Source organism: Rhipicephalus microplus, chromosome 10 (assembly GCF_043290135.1).
Source record: "Rhipicephalus microplus isolate Deutch F79 chromosome 10, USDA_Rmic, whole genome shotgun sequence".
Classification (NCBI taxonomy): domain Eukaryota; kingdom Metazoa; phylum Arthropoda; class Arachnida; order Ixodida; family Ixodidae; genus Rhipicephalus; species Rhipicephalus microplus.
This window is the reverse complement of record NC_134709.1, coordinates 56,617,302-56,638,677: the sequence shown is the minus strand read 5'-3', so window position 1 is coordinate 56,638,677 and position 21,376 is coordinate 56,617,302. Positions and strand designations below refer to the sequence as shown.

General features: G+C 45.5%; 1 protein-coding gene across 2 annotated transcripts in view; it reads right to left on the bottom strand.

The window, feature by feature from the left end:
* The window catches only part of LOC119180764 (uncharacterized), a 78,051-nt gene extending 56,892 nt beyond the window's left edge, over positions 1–21,159 (bottom strand). For both annotated transcript variants that reach the window (XM_075875688.1, XM_075875689.1), the window contains exons 1-7: positions 20,870–21,159; positions 16,213–16,274; positions 7,341–7,464; positions 5,858–5,901; positions 4,379–4,508; positions 3,386–3,447; positions 930–1,038 (exon numbers count right to left, since the gene is read on the bottom strand). In XM_075875688.1, the coding sequence (XP_075731803.1) occupies positions 930–1,038; positions 3,386–3,447; positions 4,379–4,508; positions 5,858–5,901; positions 7,341–7,464; positions 16,213–16,274; positions 20,870–20,979 (641 nt within the window). In that variant the 5' untranslated portion in view covers positions 20,980–21,159. The remainder of the gene's footprint in view (positions 1–929; positions 1,039–3,385; positions 3,448–4,378; positions 4,509–5,857; positions 5,902–7,340; positions 7,465–16,212; positions 16,275–20,869) is intronic.
* Positions 21,160–21,376: the final 217 nt, after the last annotated feature.

Below are 21,376 nucleotides of genomic sequence, written 5' to 3'. Positions count from 1 at the left end.
TTGCACTGCTTTTTTTTTTGTGAAGCAACATAAGGTTCTTGTTAAGGCTTCATGTTCCGTAAAACGTAGAATACTGATTCTAAGGTTATTTACTGTGTCACTACAGGTCTAAATAAATCTTTCTCCACGCACCGTTAAAGCAAGATGTGCCTTCACAAGGCTGCCATAGGGCAGTCACTGAGGCAGATGGAGTCCTGTAGGCAAATAAGCAAAATTGCCAGGCTGCGTGCTTGCAGCACAGACGAAAATCTGCTTTGTATCAGAAGGTAAACATTGAGTTTCTTAGCCCATTGTTATGTCGTGTGAAGGATTAGTGGCACTAACTAGCCGTAACAGGGCAGAATGGTGGCGCAAACTACACGGCCGCAGCAGCGAGATAAGCGACCTTCGTGCTTTATGTATTGCTTCAACGCAATCTTTCGGCAAGACAACGCATACTAATGCATCAGCTAAGAGCTCATATTGCCTAAAGAGGCAGCCCACATAATAACGATTAGTTGTTCAAATTGGTGAATTTTTTTACTGAGCCACGCAGACTCCCTCCCCCTCTCACCCTTTGTAAGAATTTTGCATGAAGGAGACGGCTGTGCGCTTCATCTCAGATTCAACCGTGACCGATAGGAGCTCACACAGGCTTTTCCTGAATGTGGTGGACTATGTTACGGAGTCAGACTTTAAACAGAACATGACGGCAACTTCGATGGCAAAGAGTGCCTGAAGCTGTCCACTGATTCTTGGATGCTCCAAGGCGAAGCATATCTGTCAACAGAACATGTCGCTGGATGTAAGGTTTGCACATGCGGAGTTGTCTTCGTTATTGCTGCCTCTACAATGACACGTCTACCTGTCGCAGAGTTCGCTCCAGCCACAGCTCCTCTTCAAGGGTTGCTTCTTTTTGAAAACAAAGACTATTCGACGGTTGGGCTTACCTCGACCCGTATGCCTGCATTGTTTCCGCCATGGCCACCCGAGACGTGCTGGGCAACGACTGTGGGACTTGGAGGTGGCCACTCCCGGTCAATGTAGGGTGTGCAGTCACTGAAAGAGGAACTTTGAGTCGACACTTCACTTGGCAACGGAAAACGTATTTGCGCACTGAACAATGTGCTTAAACCTTTATGTGTTGTTTCAGCACTAGGTTTAATACAAGTGTAGGCGCAGCACACACATTGAGCATAATATATGTACTGTACATACATTATGTATTTACAAAATGTATGTACTACATTCAGTCTTCTCAAAAGGGTGACTGGCATATGCAGTTACACGATCAGTGCCCCAGTCAGTATGAGTCAAAACTGTGGCAATGACGTGACCGATAGCGTCTGTGTGCACATCTGTAGGAGCATCTGGGTCAAAATGTGCAAGTATCGGTGGAGCCGTTAGAGCGATGACTAGCAGAGAGAATACTGCAGATTCGATATGCCCACAACACAAAGTGACGTTGTCTTTTAGAAGGTCAGTGAGTGGGCATGCGAGAGCCGCAAAGTCTCTCACGAACCGGCGAAATCAAGAACATAGGCTCACAAAACTGTGAACATCCTGGATAGAGCGTGGGGCGGGACAGCTTGTTACTGCGAGTAATTTTGTTGTTCTATTCGATATATTTTTTAAAGAGAGCATTTCATTACGCTTAATTCTGAATGCAGCAGTGAATGTTGGAGTACTTATTTAACTGCGGTAACAAGAAAGTGAACAGTGTTGTTGTGTTTCTCACTCAACTAAAATAAATTAATGTAAGGACAACCCTTCATCGAAGCTCGAGAGTTTGCGTATCAGACGCGTAGTTTCAAAGTTGTGGGATCAGATCTGCGAATGATAAATAAACTTATCGTGCACCTAATAAATAAATAACAATAGTATTATAATGAAAATAATAATATATAAATATAAATAATAAATATTCAAGCTTTGTATTTAGGAAACGAACGTGATAGCGATATTCTGTGTCTATAGTGCGTATTTAAACCACCAATGAATACTTATAGCTCTATGATGTTTTTCGAGCAGTTTGAACTGCATAGACTACTACATTGTAATCGATAAAGTTGAAAGTGGCTTGTGATAATGAAGGTTTCGCATGTCTTCACTCTGTAATGGGTAGCATTCTTCAAACCACGAGCAATTCAGCGCGTGAAATGCTTTCGTACTTGCTATGCCCCTACTACGCGAGCTTAAGGGAGTAGGCGCAGGCACTTCTGCGTCTTTTGCAATTGGTGGCCTACGTTAGGCCATGAAGCCCTTATGATATTAAGATGTTCTGGCACCCGATGGCATTGAACGCTTGAAGTTCACAATACTACTAGTATACAACTTGTTGTACTGTGAAGCCTGTATATAGGAGGTGTGTGTTTGCGAAGCATTAAAGTCGTTTTCACTGTGTTTTCAAGCAAACGCGTGGCTGTGTGGTAGAACACCTGTTTGTACGCAGACGGCCTGGAATTGGTCCTCAGTTGGAGCGAAAAATTTTATTCCTTTGAATCTATCTTATTTTTTTTGCATTCTTTCCGGCTATCTATTTTATCTTTGCACTTATTTTATTTGCATCTATCCAGATTTTTCCTCCATAAACAAGATAATTTATCGCTCACAGCAATGACGCCCACATCGATGCAAGAACTTTCACGCAACAAGCTGTTTAAGGCTATTACGTTAACAACGCCACCACGAACAACGACGACAACGTCTACAACTGATGTTGATAGCCCTAAAACTAGGATAAGACTACGAGAAACGCTATGGCGGAGGGATCCAGAAAGGTCGACCGTCCAATGTTCTTTAACGTGCAGTGACATGGCACAGAACATGTGCCGCCACAATTCCTTTGGTGGCTAATATCCAATGTGTGCTTTAGAAAATTTCCTTCTTTTGTGTATGAATTCAATGTGCATGGGTTCTTCCACAGCCTTCGCCGGTATCCGTCGGGTGGCAAAGAACATCCATCTTATAGTGCAGACAATAGAATAGGTTCATTGCAAAAACACTTGTGACCTTGCCACCATTACTACCTATAATTTGAAAAACTGCCTAATGTTCATTCAGAGCATAAACTTCAGTCATACGATTGGGAATGATGTGCAGTGGTTACAAGGCGAGGGTTAGGACTCTCGTTTGGTTACCTCGAAAAGCGTTCATGATCCAATAGTGATAGACATTGAAAGATCTAACTTGCATTCCCTGGTAGTGGACATAGATAGACATGTACACGAATGCTATTTTAAATTACAGCTTCAGGCAACTTGAACTCAGGAGATCTCGTTGTTTGTCATTGTCAGCAAAACAGTACTTTAACTAAGGCTTCGTGTTCCATAAGGCATGGTGTATTCTACGATTCTTCAAGCTGCCAATAAAGTTCTAAATTATGTAAAAATCTCTCTCCACTCACCATTACTGCTAGAGGCGTCTTCAGAAGAGTGCCATGAAGCAGACTTCACCGCAGATGAAGTGCTGCATGCAAAGGAACGAATTTATCAGGCCACGTGCTTCCAGCAGAGACTAAAACCAACTTTTCCGCAGATGTGAAGGACTCATCGTACTAGCTTATTGGCTTATAATGTGAAGGAAGGGGTGTCACTCATGAGCCTTAACTAAGCAGAATGACGACGCAAAATCTATAGTCGCTGCAGCGAGAGAATCCATCTTTGTGCAATATGCATTGCTTCAACGCAAACTTCTCCACGAAACAACGCGTATACTAAAGCACCAGCTGTGAGCTAATCCTCTCTAAAGGGGCAACAAACATTATAACGCTTAACTGGTGAAAGTGAAAATTTCTTTTTTGTCGAAGCCATGCAACTCCCAGCCCACCTGTTGCAGCATTTGTACAAATTTCGCACGAAGGAGATGGCCGGAAAGCTTCATCTAATCTTGAACCACTAGTATCAGGAGCCCACGCAGGCTTTTCCTCGCGCATATGACATGCGATGTGTAGGACCATGTAAACCATTCAGACTTTTTACGGAACATGACGGCGACGCCAACGGTAAAAAGTGCCTGAAGCAGTCCACAGAATCGTTGCAGAAAAACTTAATTATTATGCAGGTACTTCATCGGTCATCGTATCGCAGGACTTCCGACTAGTGTTCTTGCTACTGAGCGCAAGGTATTTGGGAGGGAAATATATTGCTGAGCTTTACATGAGCATAATTGCATGGCCGTACTATTGGCGTGGAGCTAGCAGTTGTCTCGCATGGGGTTCCAAGTTTCGGAATTGAATCAAAGTGCGCTTGTGTGCTTGGGTTTCAAACGACATAGAGAACTGCCGGAAGTGGCGTGAGCAAATGCGGTGCTTGACTAAGAGCACCATGCTAAATAACCAGTTCCTTTAGCTGATACAGTCTCTTTCGTCGCAATGATGTTTATAGAATGTGACGCTCACCTCAGTCTCTGCATCGAGGCTCCTTCGTTGTCTGGACGTCTTTCACCTTGTAAAGCAGCCATGGAGTGACGACTATTGTAGCGCGGAGGCGCGGCGCTGGTGGCTTCAAATTGAGACCTACTCTCGTACCCTGCAAACCAAGGAACGTATAATAGTGTAGTGCAGCTCACATGTACTAAAGATAACTCTAGTGTTTAATTGTGCCTTCGTCAGGTACATAGAAAGATTGGCAGGAAGTTGGATAGAGAGTAATGAATGGCGTAGTAAGTTGGATAGATGAATGCAATGAGGTCGCTATTTGAGTGATTAAATCAATGCGATCATCACACGGTTTTTTAGAAGTTTTCTCAGTGTTTAGGCTAAAACATCATCAAAACATTCACAGGACAAATTTCGCGACACCGCTCGCACCAAAGCCGCTACCGACAATAATATCATATCCTTCTTTACACCCAAGCCGTGATTACTCCACTCGTGGGACACGCTGGCGTCGCTGGCAATCGCAGAGCTCTCCTGAGAGCACTCGACGATTTGAGCTTTGCCCAGTCTAGGCCTCCGACATTGCGCACCGACAAGTTGCTCCAATATCGGAGGTCACCCCCCAGGGCACCCCTGCCGCACGCACGCAGTATGGCAACAGAGGCAATGATCGTGGTATGGTTGATATCTGCTCCGAGTTATGTCACCACCCAACAGCCGATTTCCCGCGCATTCGAAAGCCAATCAGACCAGCAGCCTAAGTTATGCCACCTTACCAGAGCAGCGCTCTTCAGCGATTCGCAGCTTTGAAGCGTTGCAATAAGTGCACTGCTTAAGGCCGTTTATCTTTACTCAAAAAGTGGCCATTTTCAGGCTGCGAATTTGCTTGCAGCGCAAACATAACAATGTAAACTTAACAATATTATATAGCGCAAATCAATAATTTACATATGGATATTTATGATGTGCCTTCTACAAAGAGCGGTTGCAGAAACGTTGCTCGCCGTGCCATTCGCAGAGCAAAAATCGCAGAGCATTTTCAGTTCATGTTCGTGGCAGTGCCGAACAGAGCGAATGGTGCGAATAAAACAATATTTTTTCCTGTAATCCTGGCACGTGAAACTGCCTTTACGCAGAGATCTCAAGCCAGTCTGTAAAGAACCCTTAGGACTGGGTCTAGTGGCGCAATGTGTGCCTAAGAAGCCGTCAAAATTGTTTGAGGGTCTCTTTAAATCTCCATGTTCAAGAATCATGAGGAGCGTACATGGTCGCATTGAGTTGACTCCCCTTAATGTTTTCTCTCTGCCTTAGTTTAGAATGTTTGCTTGACCTACGATCACTGGAGTCCCGGCACATATTGTTTCCTCACTGAATAAATGGTGATTGTTTCCTTGCGAAGTCGGCAATACACTTACCTTTTCAAACGGCGAGGCGAAGTGTATTCCCGACTTTTATACGCATTGCCTGAAAGCAGTGAGAAAGTAAAGAAGCCATCCGTACCATGTGGGGTGCAGGGTTGAGGAGCCCGTATACCAAAATGGTTCCTGCAGAATAAAAATTAACCACATTGATTACATATGATAAGTTGCCGACGATAAAAAAATCGTTAATAAAAGCGATTATGTCTTGGTGCTCAATTGCAATCTACGCCAAAAGCCGAACCCTCGGACCCCCTAATTCTCTAGAAATCCACTGATAGCCTAAATTTGTCTCACGACCGCGAAAAAGGGAACATGGTTAGTGCATAAAGAGTGTTATTAGACGCATGCATCACCGTATAGAGGATATCACATTGAGCAGCATCAGAGCCAGCCACTGCTTGAGCATATGCGCAATTTCAGCTTGTGTGCTATGAAAATCGGTTATGCTACGCACAAAAAATACTCATTTCTTAGTTTCATGCAAGTAGTGTTGTCGCTATTTCCTTTACTCATAGTGTATTAACTTTTCCAAACTCTGACGTCTTGATTGTCGGTGCGTGCTCGTGATGAGATTTGATAGGGCTGAAGTTCCGAATGGTTGCACCAGATTGCACTATAGTTTTCACGGAACCGGAATCAGTGTCTTATGCGCAACCCATGCCCCTCGTTTTGGGAAAACAACACGTGGAATCAATCTGGATCGCGTTAACCAGATTAAACAGTGATAGTGCGGGGATGCTTGCCCATATTATGGATGAGTGAGGCGGCGCTACTCTCCTCAATCGGCTAAGTTAACAAGCTGCTAAGGAGCCTGCAGGAAGTTCATTTTTGTTTTGTGCACTCAGTATCAAAAGGAAGTGGTCACTTTTGCAGGAAACTTGGAAAACCTAATTAAGGTAAGTTTGAAGCATAAATCAGCAATAATGATATAGAGAAAATTCAAGAATAGAATAAATAATGAAGCGGGTGTAATATGTTAAATTCTTTGCTCATGAGTGCGTCAGTCTCAAACATTACTTCACGTGCAACCCCGCACAGACAGGATTCTAACTGTGTGGGCTTCAATGAAACGCATTGTTCTTTAGCGGACACGCTTTGGCAATACCCCGCATTACGTAATGGCCCTCTAACGGCCCAACAAGGAAGAAGCCTCCTGGAACTCATTGCTCTATACTGAACTCCAGGCGATCGAGAGGGCCAAAGAAGTGCGGAACATCGCTGTCACCGACCCGACCTGACCCGACCTGAGCGACCGACCGACCAACCGACCGACCGTGCTTGTTTTTTTTTAATAAATGTATGTAAGGAGAGGTTGCTTGTTCTAAAGAAAGTATTCTGAGACTTCTACAGCACTCCGATTGCTCGAGAAATTTGCCGAAATAAACAGACCTCCATACTTACTTTATGTATCACAAAGAAAAGCACATAGTGGCCTTCATGTCACCATTTATCTAGGTACATTGTAACACAGCCTTAACCACTGAGTAGGAAAATTGTAGCAAAACCTTCAGAACCGCCTTTCAGTTGCTCTATTTAACTATTAGAAACGTCCGAGCTCTCACCGATCGTTCTGCCATATGGCAGGCACCCGCTCCATGTTGACCCGGCTTGCGCTGGCTGTTGGGTACCAGCCACTCCTGCTGGTGAGAGGGTACTGCATGTTGACGCTGCTGTCGAAATTCTCGTCTGCGTGTAAAAAAACACCGGCGTTGATACGCCAGTGCACGGCCAAAACTTCGTGACATTATAACAGAGTACGCAGAATTTATGGCTGGACCGAAAAGATAAGCCGAGCTTTCCTTAGGAAATCATACAGCTGAGCTGCCAACTGGCTTAATTTACAGTGAAAGCTTTTATGAGATAACAACTCGGGTTTCGCGCAGCGCCGTAGTAGTCCGCCACCGCCGCCACCTCCGGTGTCCATAATCATATCGCGCGAAATTAACAAAAAAAAACCTAGTACCAATGACAGAGTGGGGCTCAAACCCGGGTCAGCTGGGTGCAAGCTAAATATTATTTCAGTGAGAAAACCTGGTGCTTGGGACTTGTTGGAAAAATTGCGTTAGGCAGGCTTGATGTCCGGAAAGCAATCGTGTTATTACGACTTATAAAGCGGTTTAAAACAGCGAAAGAACAACCAGTCGTCGCACAACACAAATAGCATAACGAGTGGGTTGTACAATGTGTAGTGGACGCTGAGTGCTATGCCGATCCTCTAATGGACGGCACTGGCAGTATGCGCGCGCCACTTCATGTGAGGTATATAGCAGGCGGACAGTTTGGAATAAAGGGACTTCCTGCTGTAGCTTTGAGCCGTTCTCGTGTCTTACTCGGCGTCTCCGAACATGGTGTCAGAAGTGGGCGTCTAACGCGGAGTTATGGGCGAGACAACTGGAACAGACGCTGGGACTTCCCAGCTTATGGATGACACAACCGGCACAGATGCCGGGCCTTCACAGCTCACCCTCGTTCACGTCGGTACGCCATGATTTCACCCTCCATCGCCTTTTAACTTCCCCTGCCCTGGAGAAAGGACAACATAGATAACGAGGTACGAAGATTACGCCTTCGCGGCCGGAATTAACACAGCCACCGACGAAGTGCAGGTGCGAACTCTTTTATATTGCAGGGGTTTCCAAGCATGTAGTTTCTTGTCGTCGCTAGGACTGTCTGCTCCGGAAAACCGCCCATTTGCGGAAGACAAGGCTAAGCTCACTTCACATTTTGTTCACCCTAAAACGAGATTTACGAGAGCCGCCAATTTCACCTTCGAGTACAACATGGGGAGTCGGTTGATGAATCTTAGTGGCGAAGCTCCTTATAGCGGCACCCGTTGATCCCTCGTAGTCGTAGTGTGTAACAATTGTTACATTTTGACCTCCAAGGTGGTGCCGGTGGGAGATTTCTTCTGTGGGTTGTTGAAATATAAAAAATAGTACTCAATGTACATGCCAATGGCTGCTAATGGGAATGAAAGACAGGAGCGTTCGGCTTTTAGTTAACGCGCACACTGCGATCCCCAGTAGCAGCCATTGGCATGTACATATAGCACTATTTTACAAGAAATGGTTGCTACGTTATACCATAGCCTCCTATATTTTTTTGTGCCCGCGCATTAGCGCTAAATACATACGCGCCATCCGTCCCTTATAGTTTTGGCGCTCGCCGCCAGATGCCGCACCGATCCCATAATAACAGCAGACGACGCGGCCTATGCACGCTTGCGTTTATGACGGTCTAGAAACCGTCTACATTGTATTGGATTATGCGTATACGTTAAGAAGTGCGCACACACCAAATTTTTAACACAAGCACTGTATGCAGAATGCAATGTGAGCTTTGTTATTTGATTTCGCGCTCAAAGCTTGAGCACTTTTCGAGACAATGGTTTGACATGAAAATCTTTTGCCAAGTCGTGTTTGTCAGTCACACTCGTCGCGAAGTTCAGAAAAAGTGGGCGGAGAAACTTCACGAGCACAACCTCCAAAAGTTTTTTATGATGTCCCGGGGTCGAGCACTTGAGTTTGTCACGTTTCTGTAGTATTTGCGCGGCGTTGTCAACGGCAGCATTCAGTGGCTGATTCATCTTTCTCGCTCTTGCGAGGAAAACTTCCGCGTAATTCTTTAGAGAATTTAGAACCATTACGAGCTCAGTTGACGGATACAGGAGTACACCTGGGTGGATATCTCCACATTCAATCAGAACATGCTCCGCCGTTTCCTTATCTTTCCCGCAGCATGTGCATTGTTCTTCTTCTTTACTGAATCTTGCTTTATAACTACGCGTTCTAAGGCAACCCGATCTCGCTTCAAACAGTAAAGCGCTTCCCCTTGAATTATCGTAAAATGCCTCCCTCCTTATTTCATTTTTGCCCTTTCGGTAGTTACTCAAAGCCGGTTTTTTCTCCATAGCTGCCATCCATTCTCTCGTTTTGCGCCTCGGCGCTCCGCCAGGAGCGCTCGCATCCCATAATAGCTCGGGGGACGGCGCTGAGGGACCGACCGCTCGGGCACAAAGTTATAGAGGAGGCTATGGTTATACTTGCTGGGTGTAACCTCCTGAGTTTTAGAAATGTTTAGCGAGCGTTGAGCCGCAGTGCCATGAATACAATGAACTAGTATGTACCATGAACTCGAGGTGGTTAAAGGTGGGAAGTAGATAGGAAGTGCAAGCTGTAGGAAAGTGAAAGCCAAATTCTCCTGTCTCTCATTTCCCATTAGCAGCCATTGGCATGTACATTGAGCACTACCTGACAGGAAAACGTTGCTACGTTATACTCGCTGGGCGTAAGCTCCTAGGTGTTAGATTTAGCGATCGTCGGGCCGCAGTGCCATGAATACAGTGAACTATAGTATATACCTTGAACTCGAGGTGGTTAAAGGTGGGAAGTAGACCCGAAGCGCAAGTCGTAAGAAAGTGTGCGTGTGCCACCTCTCGTTCAGTCCTTGGAATGTCCGCTGGATGGTGGTGCTTCTATATGGGGAATATATGATGAAAACATGCGAGATGGTGGTACATGAAGTGTTGAATAGATGGGCGAATGGACACACAGACAGATGCATGGATGGACGCATGAATAGACGCAGGGGCGGATGCATGGACGAACGCAGGGACGGACGCATGAACAGACGCACGCACGGACGGGCGGATGGACGCATGGACGGACGGAAGCAAGAACGAATGGACGGACGAATGCTTCGCCCCACTCTCCATCATTCACTCCGTGGATATGCTGCCAATTTTTTTACCGCGCTTAGGAATCTTGTGAAGCGTTATGGTTACAACAACGCCAAAATAGAAGACCACCTCTTACAAAACAAGTTTGTCGTTGGATTGCGGAATGAGAAGATATCAGATAAATTGTGCTGATGTACGAAGCTTACAGCCGAGGAAGCGTTGTGCCAAGCGTGTGTTCACGAAGAAGCCGAAAAAGAGCGTCGATTCCGCGAAACTCCCAATGAGAGAGGGGCCTTCGACAGCTTAAACGTGGATGCGGCACAACGCGCGAAGAACGCGTCATCGCGTCGCAGCAAGTCGGTGGAGCCAACTCAGTCTACTGGCGACTACTGTGGTCACCACTCTCGAAAAGAATGCCCAGCTCGCAAAGCCACATGCAATTTCTGCAAGAAGCAAAGCCACTTCAGTGCTGTTTGCCGGGCCAAGCATCGGGAAGAGCTGTTAGGCTCAGTTGAACTTCACGCGCTCAGTACGCGTGGGGCCCGATATGCCGACTTTCACGTGAATGGTCACCTCGCACGCTTTAAGATAGACTCCGGAGCCGAAGTAACGGTTGTTTCACCTTCTTTTCCGGCATTATCTATTATTTTGTATAAAGTGGACACCGAGGTATCTGGTCCTGGGAATCAAAGGTAGCACGTTCTGGAATCTTTCACTGGTATCTTGCAGTGGCGTAACAAGGTGTCTGTGCAAAGACTGTACGCTATCTAAAACCAAATAACACCCTCCTGGGATTACCGGCAATTGAAGACTTGGGCATCGTTCAGTTTTGGGACTCTGTGGATAGTATTCCGTCACTCCAAGCAAAACGTTTTATTGGACTTGAGGAAATGCAAGAAGAATGCCAAATCCGCGTCACTCAAGATGCTCGTCCTTTTTCATAAAGTGTCCCTCGACGAATACCTCTGCCTCTGCTCGAGCAGGTGAAGAAGGAATTGGATGAAATGGAAACCCAAGGAGTCATTTGCATCTACCGCATGGTGTTCAAGCTTCGTCGTCGTGCCGAAGCCGTCGCGTGGTAACAGGCTCTGTGTCGACTTGGCCAAGCTTAACAAGGTTATCCTGCAGGAACGCTACATTCTATCAACAGTTGAAAACATCTTAGGCCAGCTTGGTGAAGCAGGAGTTTTTTCCAAGCTTGATACAAGATCCAGCTTCCATCAAATCAAACTAACTCGTGAGAGTGAAGAACTGACGACATTCACACCACCTTTTGGCTGCTATTGCTACAAGCGTCTTCCCTTTTGCATTGCGACAGCACCCGAGTATTTCCAACGCTTCATTTAGAGACTGCTCGAAGGCATCACTGCAGTCATCAACGTGATAGACGACATACTCGTCTTTGGTAGGAACCGTCAAGAGCAGGACAAGCGTCTAGCTGACGTCTTGGGGTGTTTAACTCGAGTGGGCTTAACTCTTAACGAAAAGAAGTGTCAGTTCCGAGTTTCTTCTGACAAGTTCTTAAAAGTTGTCATCAGCGGGCTAGAAATTAGTCGAGACCCGGACAAAGCTAAGGCTATCATGGATGTCCCACCACCAATCGATGATAGTGGTGTCAGCTGATTACTTGGAATGGTAAACCCTGTGGCTCGATTCATTCCAAACATGTCCGAGATCTCCGCCCCTATTATCGCACTCTTCAACAAGAACAACGCGTGGAGCTGGAGTTACAACCAAGAGCAAGCGTTCAAGAATATAAAAGCTTTCGCTCAGCTCCGACACATGTATAGCTATGCACAATGCCCATTACCCAACTATAGTATCGGCTGACGCAAGCTCTCATGGCCTTGGCGCCGTGTTACTCCAAGATCAACTGTTAGCAATTCGACGGGCAGTTGCCGATGCTCCTAGACCTCTCACTACTACAGAAAGACGTTGCGGTCAAACAGGAAAGGAGTCTTTGACTGTCACAGGGGCTTTTACCAGGTTCGATCAATACCTACGTGGACTCAGCTTTGAGGTCGAATCCGATCACCTTCCGCTTGTAACTCTTCTATCAAGCAAAGATATAGACGCTTTACCACCTCGAATTCAACGTATGTGGATCATACTAATGTGCTATCAGTTATCCGTCAAGCATGTTTCTGAAAAACTGCTTGCCACAGATGACACACTATCAAGAGCACTCTGCGACTCGTCAACTTTCCAAGCAGTCAGCAGCTTGGAAGTCTATATGGGAGACATTTTGAAGGATCTACCTCCACAACTGGCAAATCAGCTGGACGAGATCCGTCATCTTTACGCTCAAGATAGCGAGTGTTCTTCTAGTATGACTTATTGTGAGAAAGGCTGGTCGTTCAACAAGAGAGTTCTGACCCATTTAGCACCATACTGGAAGGAGCGAGGAAGACTAAGTGTGCACGATGAGTTACTCTTATTGGATTGCCGAAACATCATTCCATCAGATCAACGCAAGGACATTCCCATACTATTGCTTGAAACACATCACGGTGTCCTCCGCTGTCAAGAGCGTGCCCGCGAGTGCATTTGGTGGCCCCATTGCAACCAGCATATCGAGGACCTTGTGGCTCAATGTGCTTAGTGTGCTGAGACCCCAGCCTTGCCTTCTGAGCCACTGATGCCAACGCCAACACCAGAACGACCTTGGCAACGCCTGGGAATCAACTTGTTCCACTTGTAAGGACATGACTACGTCCTCATCGTGGACTACTACTCGAGATTTACAATAGCAGTCACACTCGGAACCTCATCAGCAAAAGTGGTGGTTGCTGCGGTCAAAAGTTTTGTTCGTTTTTGAATACCAGACGTTGTGCGGACGGACAATGGACCTCAATTCTTGCCCAAGGAGTTAGCCGACTTTTCAGCGGCGTATCGATTCTGCCACGAGACTATCAGCCCTCGATAAGCTCAGAGTAACGGAGAGGCAGAGCGCATGGCGCGTACCGTGAAAGATTTCCTGAAGAAAAGCCCGGATTCGTACCTTGCTCTACTTGCATACCGAGAAGAACCTGGAGTTTCGGGCGTCTCTCCAGCTCAGTTACTCATGAGAAAGAAACTACAAACTCGACTCTCGGTTCTGCCTGAACGACTTCTTCCGGCCTTACCAAATCACGAGAAATTTCAAACACAGCACACTGCAGCGAAGTTGCGACCGGTGAAGGACTACAATCGCCGTCACAGTGCTACTCCTCTGATTCCTCTCATTGTGGGGAGGACGTGTGGATAAAGGATTTAGGTTGCAGTGGTCGTGTTCTCAGCCCAGCTCAGCGACCGTGGTCGAACGTGGTCGAGACTCCAAGTGGTGTTTCAAAAGGAACCGTTGCCATCTGGTGCTGTTTGTAGGTGACCAAAATGTCCAAGGACAAGCAGCCATAGCTACATCACCGACACATGGAACCTTGTCATCAAGTCCGCCAGAAGCATCAGCCTCTACCTAAGTGGCGGAAACATAGTTTCCCAGTACTTCGTGCGCATTACCTGTGCCGCCTTTGAGGATGCCACTCTCGCCTGTAGTGCAGACTCTACGTGTGCAAGCAAGTGCGCCTCAGTGTGGTGAACCCAAGCGTACGCGTTCTGGGCGTGCTGTGAAACCACCGCGCAGGTTGAATGTGTAACTATCGCGGGAGGGATGAAGTAGTGGACGCTGAGTGCTACGCTGATCCTCTAATGGATGGCGCAGGGAGCATGCGCGTGCCACCTCAAGTGGGGTATATTCACCTTTTCATAAACGCCTCCCTGGGCGCTGCCATAGCCCTCCTTGAGCGGTGCGAATTGACGCGTCTTCTCGAAAATGCACTGACAACGCTGCATCCTTAGCCTTTGTACTCCCGCGCACAGCCCATCATGGTGTTTTTTTCTCTCCTGTGAAAAGGCGTATAGAAGGGGGTACTTCGGAATAAAGGGGCTTCCTGTTGTTGCTATGAGCCATGCTCGTGCTTTTCTCTGCGTCTCTGAACACAATGTTCCAAGCCTTTACAAAAAGCTTGTTTTCTTTATGCTATTATCTTTGCCGCATACCTATGTCAGGCATGATTACTCATCGTCGTCAGGAACTGTGTGAACAATTGGCAAAAAATTCCTCGCAAGTGTTCAGCGGATATCACGCTTTTTAGAAGAATGACGAAAAATAGCACAGCAAATTCCGGATATGATTTTATTATTTCTAATACTATCTCCTTGGAAGTCCCCTTGTGATGTCTCCTTGGGAGATATCCCCGTGACAATGACCCATTAGGTTATTGTCCCTGGGATATCTGCTCTGCTGTACAAGATTCTTAATCGAATCAAGGTGGTTTTGATTGCAAATCTCTCAATTAGGAAAATTTGATTTTTTTAACCTTTTCCAAATTCAATAGACTTAAAAGTAATATGTGATCCACTATATAAATAATTGTTTCTTGGCCAATCCCCCAGAGTGGGTGTGAGCCATTGGTTTAGGCCATCATCATCATCGAATGCCGGCCTACTACACTAAAAGTTTTCTTAATAATGCTGTAGTGTCAAGCAAGTGTGCTTGCAGCAGTTATCCAATGAGTGTTTAGAATCCCCCAGCGTGGGTGTGCGTCTCATCGTCAAGGGTCTTGACTTGAGTGTTTAGTAAAGGCCCTGAAAAGCCGCTCTTCTAGCTTTCGCTGCGACTGTTCTGGGCCTTCCACGCAGCCCTGGCGTTTTTTTCTTGTCCAGAGACTGCACGTGTAGAGGCCCCACGACAAAATTTGAGCATGTTTTTTTTACTTGGTTCTTCTGGCGCTGCGAAATGCGCCTATGTTGTTGGACAAGTGGCAATGCTGCAATCGGAGCTGCTATTTTACTACACGTGATAAACCACTTGGATTTTGCACTACTGAGACGTACATCACCTATATGTTTTGGTTCTGGGAAGTCACGTGACGTCATGTGACCGTGAAGAGACTGACGACATGCCGTGAGGGGCTTCACATGGCAAGTTTTGTGCAGTACTCGTATGGTGTAGCCAGGTCACACGATTGAAAGCTAAAAAGCATAAAACCCCGTTTCTTTATTTTCTCATACGCACACAAACACAAAATTTCTTTATCTAAACGACGCATCTTCTAAATAATGACTACGATAATTTGTCAACGAATGCGGCTATGGCTTGCTAGCAACTAAATGTGAAAATGGATACAGCTTTTTTCGCGAGTCGAAAATGCCACGTGCTGTAGACACCAGCATTGCCGTTGAACGGTCTTGTATGCAAACTCAGATGTGCCCCCCGCCTACAGATATCTCAACGCCGAGGGGCATTTCTAATGTGTTTGGTCGAATGTAGTTCCGCTTGAAAGCGACCTATTTAAGGACACAAGTATGCGAAATTGAGTAATCAGTCCAGTTACAAGTTCGATGCGTATCTAAAGTGCACCAGCCAATATTAGAGTATAAGTTTGATATCAACGAACCATACAGAAGGCATGAAGGTAAATATAACCTATAAGTAATACTGCTTTACTGCCTGAACTTTAATCTTTACACGACTTGTTACTCCGTACCAGTAGATTCCGTTAGTTGAATAGGTGACAAACCATCATTGGCTATAGCCTTATCCAGATGATGAGGGAGTCAAGATGACTACGATGCACCTTCAACCAGTGATCTAAGAACTTCGCGTATACTGAAACTAGGCCACACTCCGGCTTGTATAATGATTTGATTGATCTTTTGCAATTCCAACTTTACTGTCGCGTTGTACTTAAGGCTGAAGAACTTTTCATACATACTGTGCGACGAATGTGCGCTGTAGGCCACGTTGTGTTGGGGAGTGAATGTGCCAGTAGTATTCCTGCACGTGCAAGAAAAATATTAAAACGAATCAGTGTGCCACCAACATTCGCAATGTTACAATCACAATATCTTAAGGTTAAAGCCTTAAGTTGAACGCTAAAAGTTACCGTTCGCAGGAAAATGAGTGATGCAAAAAGTCAGCATTGTGTGATAACGCTACTCTGATGTGATCACCTGACCGCACATCACCTGATGTCTCGTTACCTGTCCATGCGAGGCAACCTGAATGGTCCTTCAAGTTAGCTAGGCAACACAGGACGTGGTGGTCGCTCACAATTTGGGAAGGCCTCCCAAAGGCGCAAAGCGAAACTTTGACGCTGCCCAGGTGATGGCAAGGTATTGGTTTTTTTCTTGTGAGTGTGGTGATATTGCTACATACTTTAGGTTTTGCGATCACCCCAATACACGTGTAAGTGCCGCCTTGCACAATAGCGCTGATTGATTGAGAACCACGGAAATAATCGTAGAACGTACCGATGTGATTACGAGCACAACGCGAACATTACATAATATTCTGGATTTCACATGGCCGCTAACAATAACACTAGAATATTCGGTAGCACATGTATGCATGCCGACATGCGTCATCATTCGCGAGTTGATAGAGGGCTGACGCACCGTCACCGCTATTAAAGCCTGTTTCTAGTCTGTTTTTTTCGATTCCAGGCCACAAGTTCGGCCAAATAAAGAGTCATTTCGGGCAGACCGCCTGATGCCTTCGTCCACGTCACACCATGTATTCATCCACGTGACAATATGTAAGTGTTATAAAATTGGATAACCAGCTATGCGACCACTATTGAGGTTTCACGAATATTAGGGCCTATTTGAAAAATAGTTCTCGGAAAAGGAGTGGTTCTCTTGTAGAATACTTGAATGTTGGGCTTTGGTTCCAGCTGGGAAATTGACATTCAATCTTTGCATTCGTCAGGTAAACGCTCTTAATAGCAGTTTTTGGGTGATCGCGAAACCACCCAAACGTAAACAGGCTTCATTAGATAGAGATAGATATATAGATAGAGATAGATAGGTAGAGATAGATATATAGATAAAGATATAGGTAGAGATAGATATATATAGATATAGATAGATAGAGATGAATAGGTAGAGATATGTAGAGATAGATAGATAGATATAGACATAGAGATAGATAGGTAGAGATAGATATAGATATAGATAGAGATATAGATATAAATAGATTCTCTAAGTGCCGGCAGTTCGCAAAAAAAAACGCTTCGCGCTTGAAACAGTGTATGTTATTACACCTGCTCGAATATGTTGTGACGCGTAAATTATCAGCAACGTCTGCATGTAAATGTGCCCATATCATAAAAAAGTATGCTATATAAAGAGTGGCCACTGGAGCCTTTTCGCGGCCCAGAAAGAAAAGGTCTGACCAACCGCTATATAACGTACCCATCCTCGCTTTTACTCCTTTGTTAAGACATGTAATAGTCTGATTCAAGTGATTACCCAAGATTATCATCAGTTTTTTGCAAAGAGGAAATTTTATTAATTTGTGCACTTTTTTATATCCGCTCTACATCATGTCCCACTGAGGACATTTAAAGCGTTACGACAAAGAACATGAAAGTATGGCTAGAAAGTGTTGTCTTACTGCATTTGTTTTGTACAAAGGGGCACATTCATCTGGTTTAGATGTGCTGTACATGTATTCTTTTTGTGAAAGCAAGGGTGTGTAGCCCAGTGGTATAGTGCCTAGAATATACATACTGAAGTATATTCTAGGCACTATACTTGTGTTGAAGACACTTGCTTTCGGATCATGAGGATACGGGTTCAAACCCCAGTGTGGGAAAGAAAAAAATTGTTATTTTATTTGTGCTCAAGACATTATAGGGTCTGACCGGCCACTCCTGGCGCTGAAAGAGGCGCAGTAGCTCAGCCGTAGGGCCATACGGGAGTGCCTGCTCTTTGTATAAATATATCATATCATGTAAGCGCCTGGCTCTTTTTCTCAAAACGCAACGCTCAAACGCGTAAAACCTTTTGCGCATCCAGTACACACGCAGTAGGCACGTGTGTTGAGCAAACTGAGGTCTCACGCTGAGTACCACTTATCATTTCGAAGCAACAACGAATCTGTTCTGCGCGTGCGCTTATACCTGCTAAAATATTTTTTTTTGTCGTGTGCTACATTCGACTATTCGTGTTCGAGGGCTTCGAAGCACCCTGGCCGAGCGCACCCCGTTCGGCCGGTCAGCCGGCGCCACGTTCGGCTGGTTATTTCAAATATGAACGCTCGAGCTCGGAGTGCCTCCGAGATCTCATCACGTGACTCCCGCACCTCGTCTGTTGGCAATAGAAGACGTCGCGACGTGTTAACTTTGCCGGTCCCCGATTGCTCTGGCGAGCGTCTGCAAGTTTTACTAGGACACGCATTTTCTTTCTGCGATCAGGATTGGGCACCACATTCTTTCGATCAGAGTTGGATGGAGCCTGCCGTCGTTGAGTCAAATTTCTCGTAATTTTTTGTGCGTTGCCATCAGCGCCACCTACAGCTACGGCTCGCTACTCTGCGACGGGAGCTAGCTTCCTTTGGAGAGATTCAGTCCAGCAGCACTGTACCCAACTAAAAACTCGCATTCGGCGTTCTTCTGTAAGAGATTCGACCGGCTTACGGTATTAGGACCGACTAAAGAGCCAGAGCTAAAACCAAACTTTGTGAATGTAGTCATGCAATTTATTACGTCAAAGCAGAAGCCAAATCGAACACAGGCGGCATTAGGAGGAGAATCTTTGAAATTGGTGAATAAATATGACCATTTCGGTTAGTAAGAGCCCCAAAATAATTACATTTTCTCCTAATTCTTCCTGCCCCGCCGCGGTGGTCTAGGGGCTAAGGTACTCGGCTGCTCACCCACAGGTCGCGGGTTCGATTCCCGGCTGCGGCGGCTGCATTTCCGATGGAGGCGGAAATGTTGTAGGCCCGTGTACTCAGATTTGGGTGCACGTTAAAGAACCCCAGGTGGTCAAAATTTCCGGAGCCCTCCACTACGGCGTCTCTCATAATCAAATGGTGGTTTTGGGACGTTAAAACCCACAAATCAATCAATCAATCCTAATTCTTCCTCTTGAGGCCGCGGATAAGTGGAAAATAAATAAGCAAGCTGGTGGGCAAATCTCCCCAGTGAACGTCTCCGCAGCTTATGGACACCGTAGAGCTAATGGGCGTGCTGGTTCATTTCAATATTTTTTTATATACGACACACAGCAAACCTCGGTGGTAACAGATCTGCAGTAAAACAGATTTCTTGCCAGATGCATACTAAAACTATTGTAACTTACGAATCAGTACGAAACCAAACATCAAAAGATGTTTGTTTCTTGAAGCTGCACATTGAATTGGATTAGTTCACAGAAAATATGGCTAGCGTCATACAGTGGAATCGTGTGAAACAAACCCATATCAACTTCATCTTGCCGCACATCTATCTATCTATCTATCTATCTATCTATCTATCTATCTATCTATCTATCTATCTATCTATCTATCTATCTATCTATCTATCTATCTATCTATCTATCTATCTATCTATCTATCTATCTATCTATCTATCTATCTATCTATCTATCTATCTATCTATCTATCTATCTATCTATCTATCTATCTATCTATCTATCTATCTATCTATCTATCTATCTATCTATCTATCTATCTATCTATCTATCTATCTATCAAGTTTACGTTTGAACATGCTATCTACGTCATAATTACTCGGAGAAACTTGCGTGTAGCATCGTCACAGAAGGTGGGTAGAATAAGCAGCATGGTTGCCATGCGTTTGCCATATCCCACGCAACGTCGCTACTCCATATTTCCAGGTGTGCCAAGCGATACGAAAGGCTGCGTCGACGCGTATCAGTCCGCAGGTGGGTGGAGAACACGCGCGCGCTTCATCTAAACCGACACAAAAGTTAAAAACTATTTTACCGGTGAATAATGATAAATGGGCTACCCATGAAAGTAACCAAAAGTTCCAAAGTAGCCATGAAGCTGAGCGGAAATGTTTGTCCCCATATGGTGCGGCATTGTTGTCGTACTGGTGCAAAGGGGTGAGTAATGAAGCTGTGATACGGGGCCACGCTGAAAACCACTTGGCATTGAAATGCTCGAAATTCAATTTCTGTGCAGTTGTAGTAAAAGTTATAAAGCAGTACTCTGGAAATGACGCAGGCGACAGACACACCCGTGTCCTGTTGACATCGTCTTGCCCGAACACTCCTTTATATTATTTTGCAACTTAAAAACCCCGGTGAAATGTGCTGTTGGAGGAGGTTGCTTTCAGTAGGGCTACGCAAGGAACAAGAATTGCCTGATAGCTTCTTTGATTCTGTTGTTTCCAGCCCAAATACATCCTTGGACGATTCATTCATTACGCTGGGCAATGGGGCCTTTCAACCGCTCACATAGTCATTCTTTTCCGGTGAACCTGCCATTCTGCATGGGATGGCCCAAGTCTTCTGAAAAACATGCCCTGTCACTTTCTGAAAGCGTTAAGAATAAAAGCCAGATTTGGGAGCCCCAGGAGACACTATTTAAGCAAAAAAAAAAGATTATTACAAGCTCACCTAATGAATCCATGAGCCGTCCTTGACTGGTCATTTTCCGGCTCTGAGTTGTGGCTGATGATCCAGTTTTCGAGATCTTCTGGGATTCTGTACCTTTCTTCATCGTTCATATTCGTGCGTTTTCTTCAAGTCTGTCCAGGGGCGTGTGTAATGGGTTTATCCGCATGGCAGTACGATATTCGCACTTGCTTAGCATCAATTTTTGCCTTCCGGAACACCTATGAGCACTATAAGCCCGCCCTAGTGGCCACAAAACAGCGCTGTGCGCACGCGTGGGCAGAGTTGCCTTTCCCTCGGAGGCACAAAGCCATTTGAAAGTTGGTATGCTGTCTTCAAGATTTTCATTTCTTCAGTGGGAGATGGCGAGAGCACATACCAAACACGTGGCTGATAAATACCTCGATGCAGCACAAGTGCAATTTGTTAGAGCTAGTTTCATGCAACGTTTCTTAGCTACATAGACCGACCTGTCATCCTGACGACTTGTCGAGTATGATTGATTGTAAG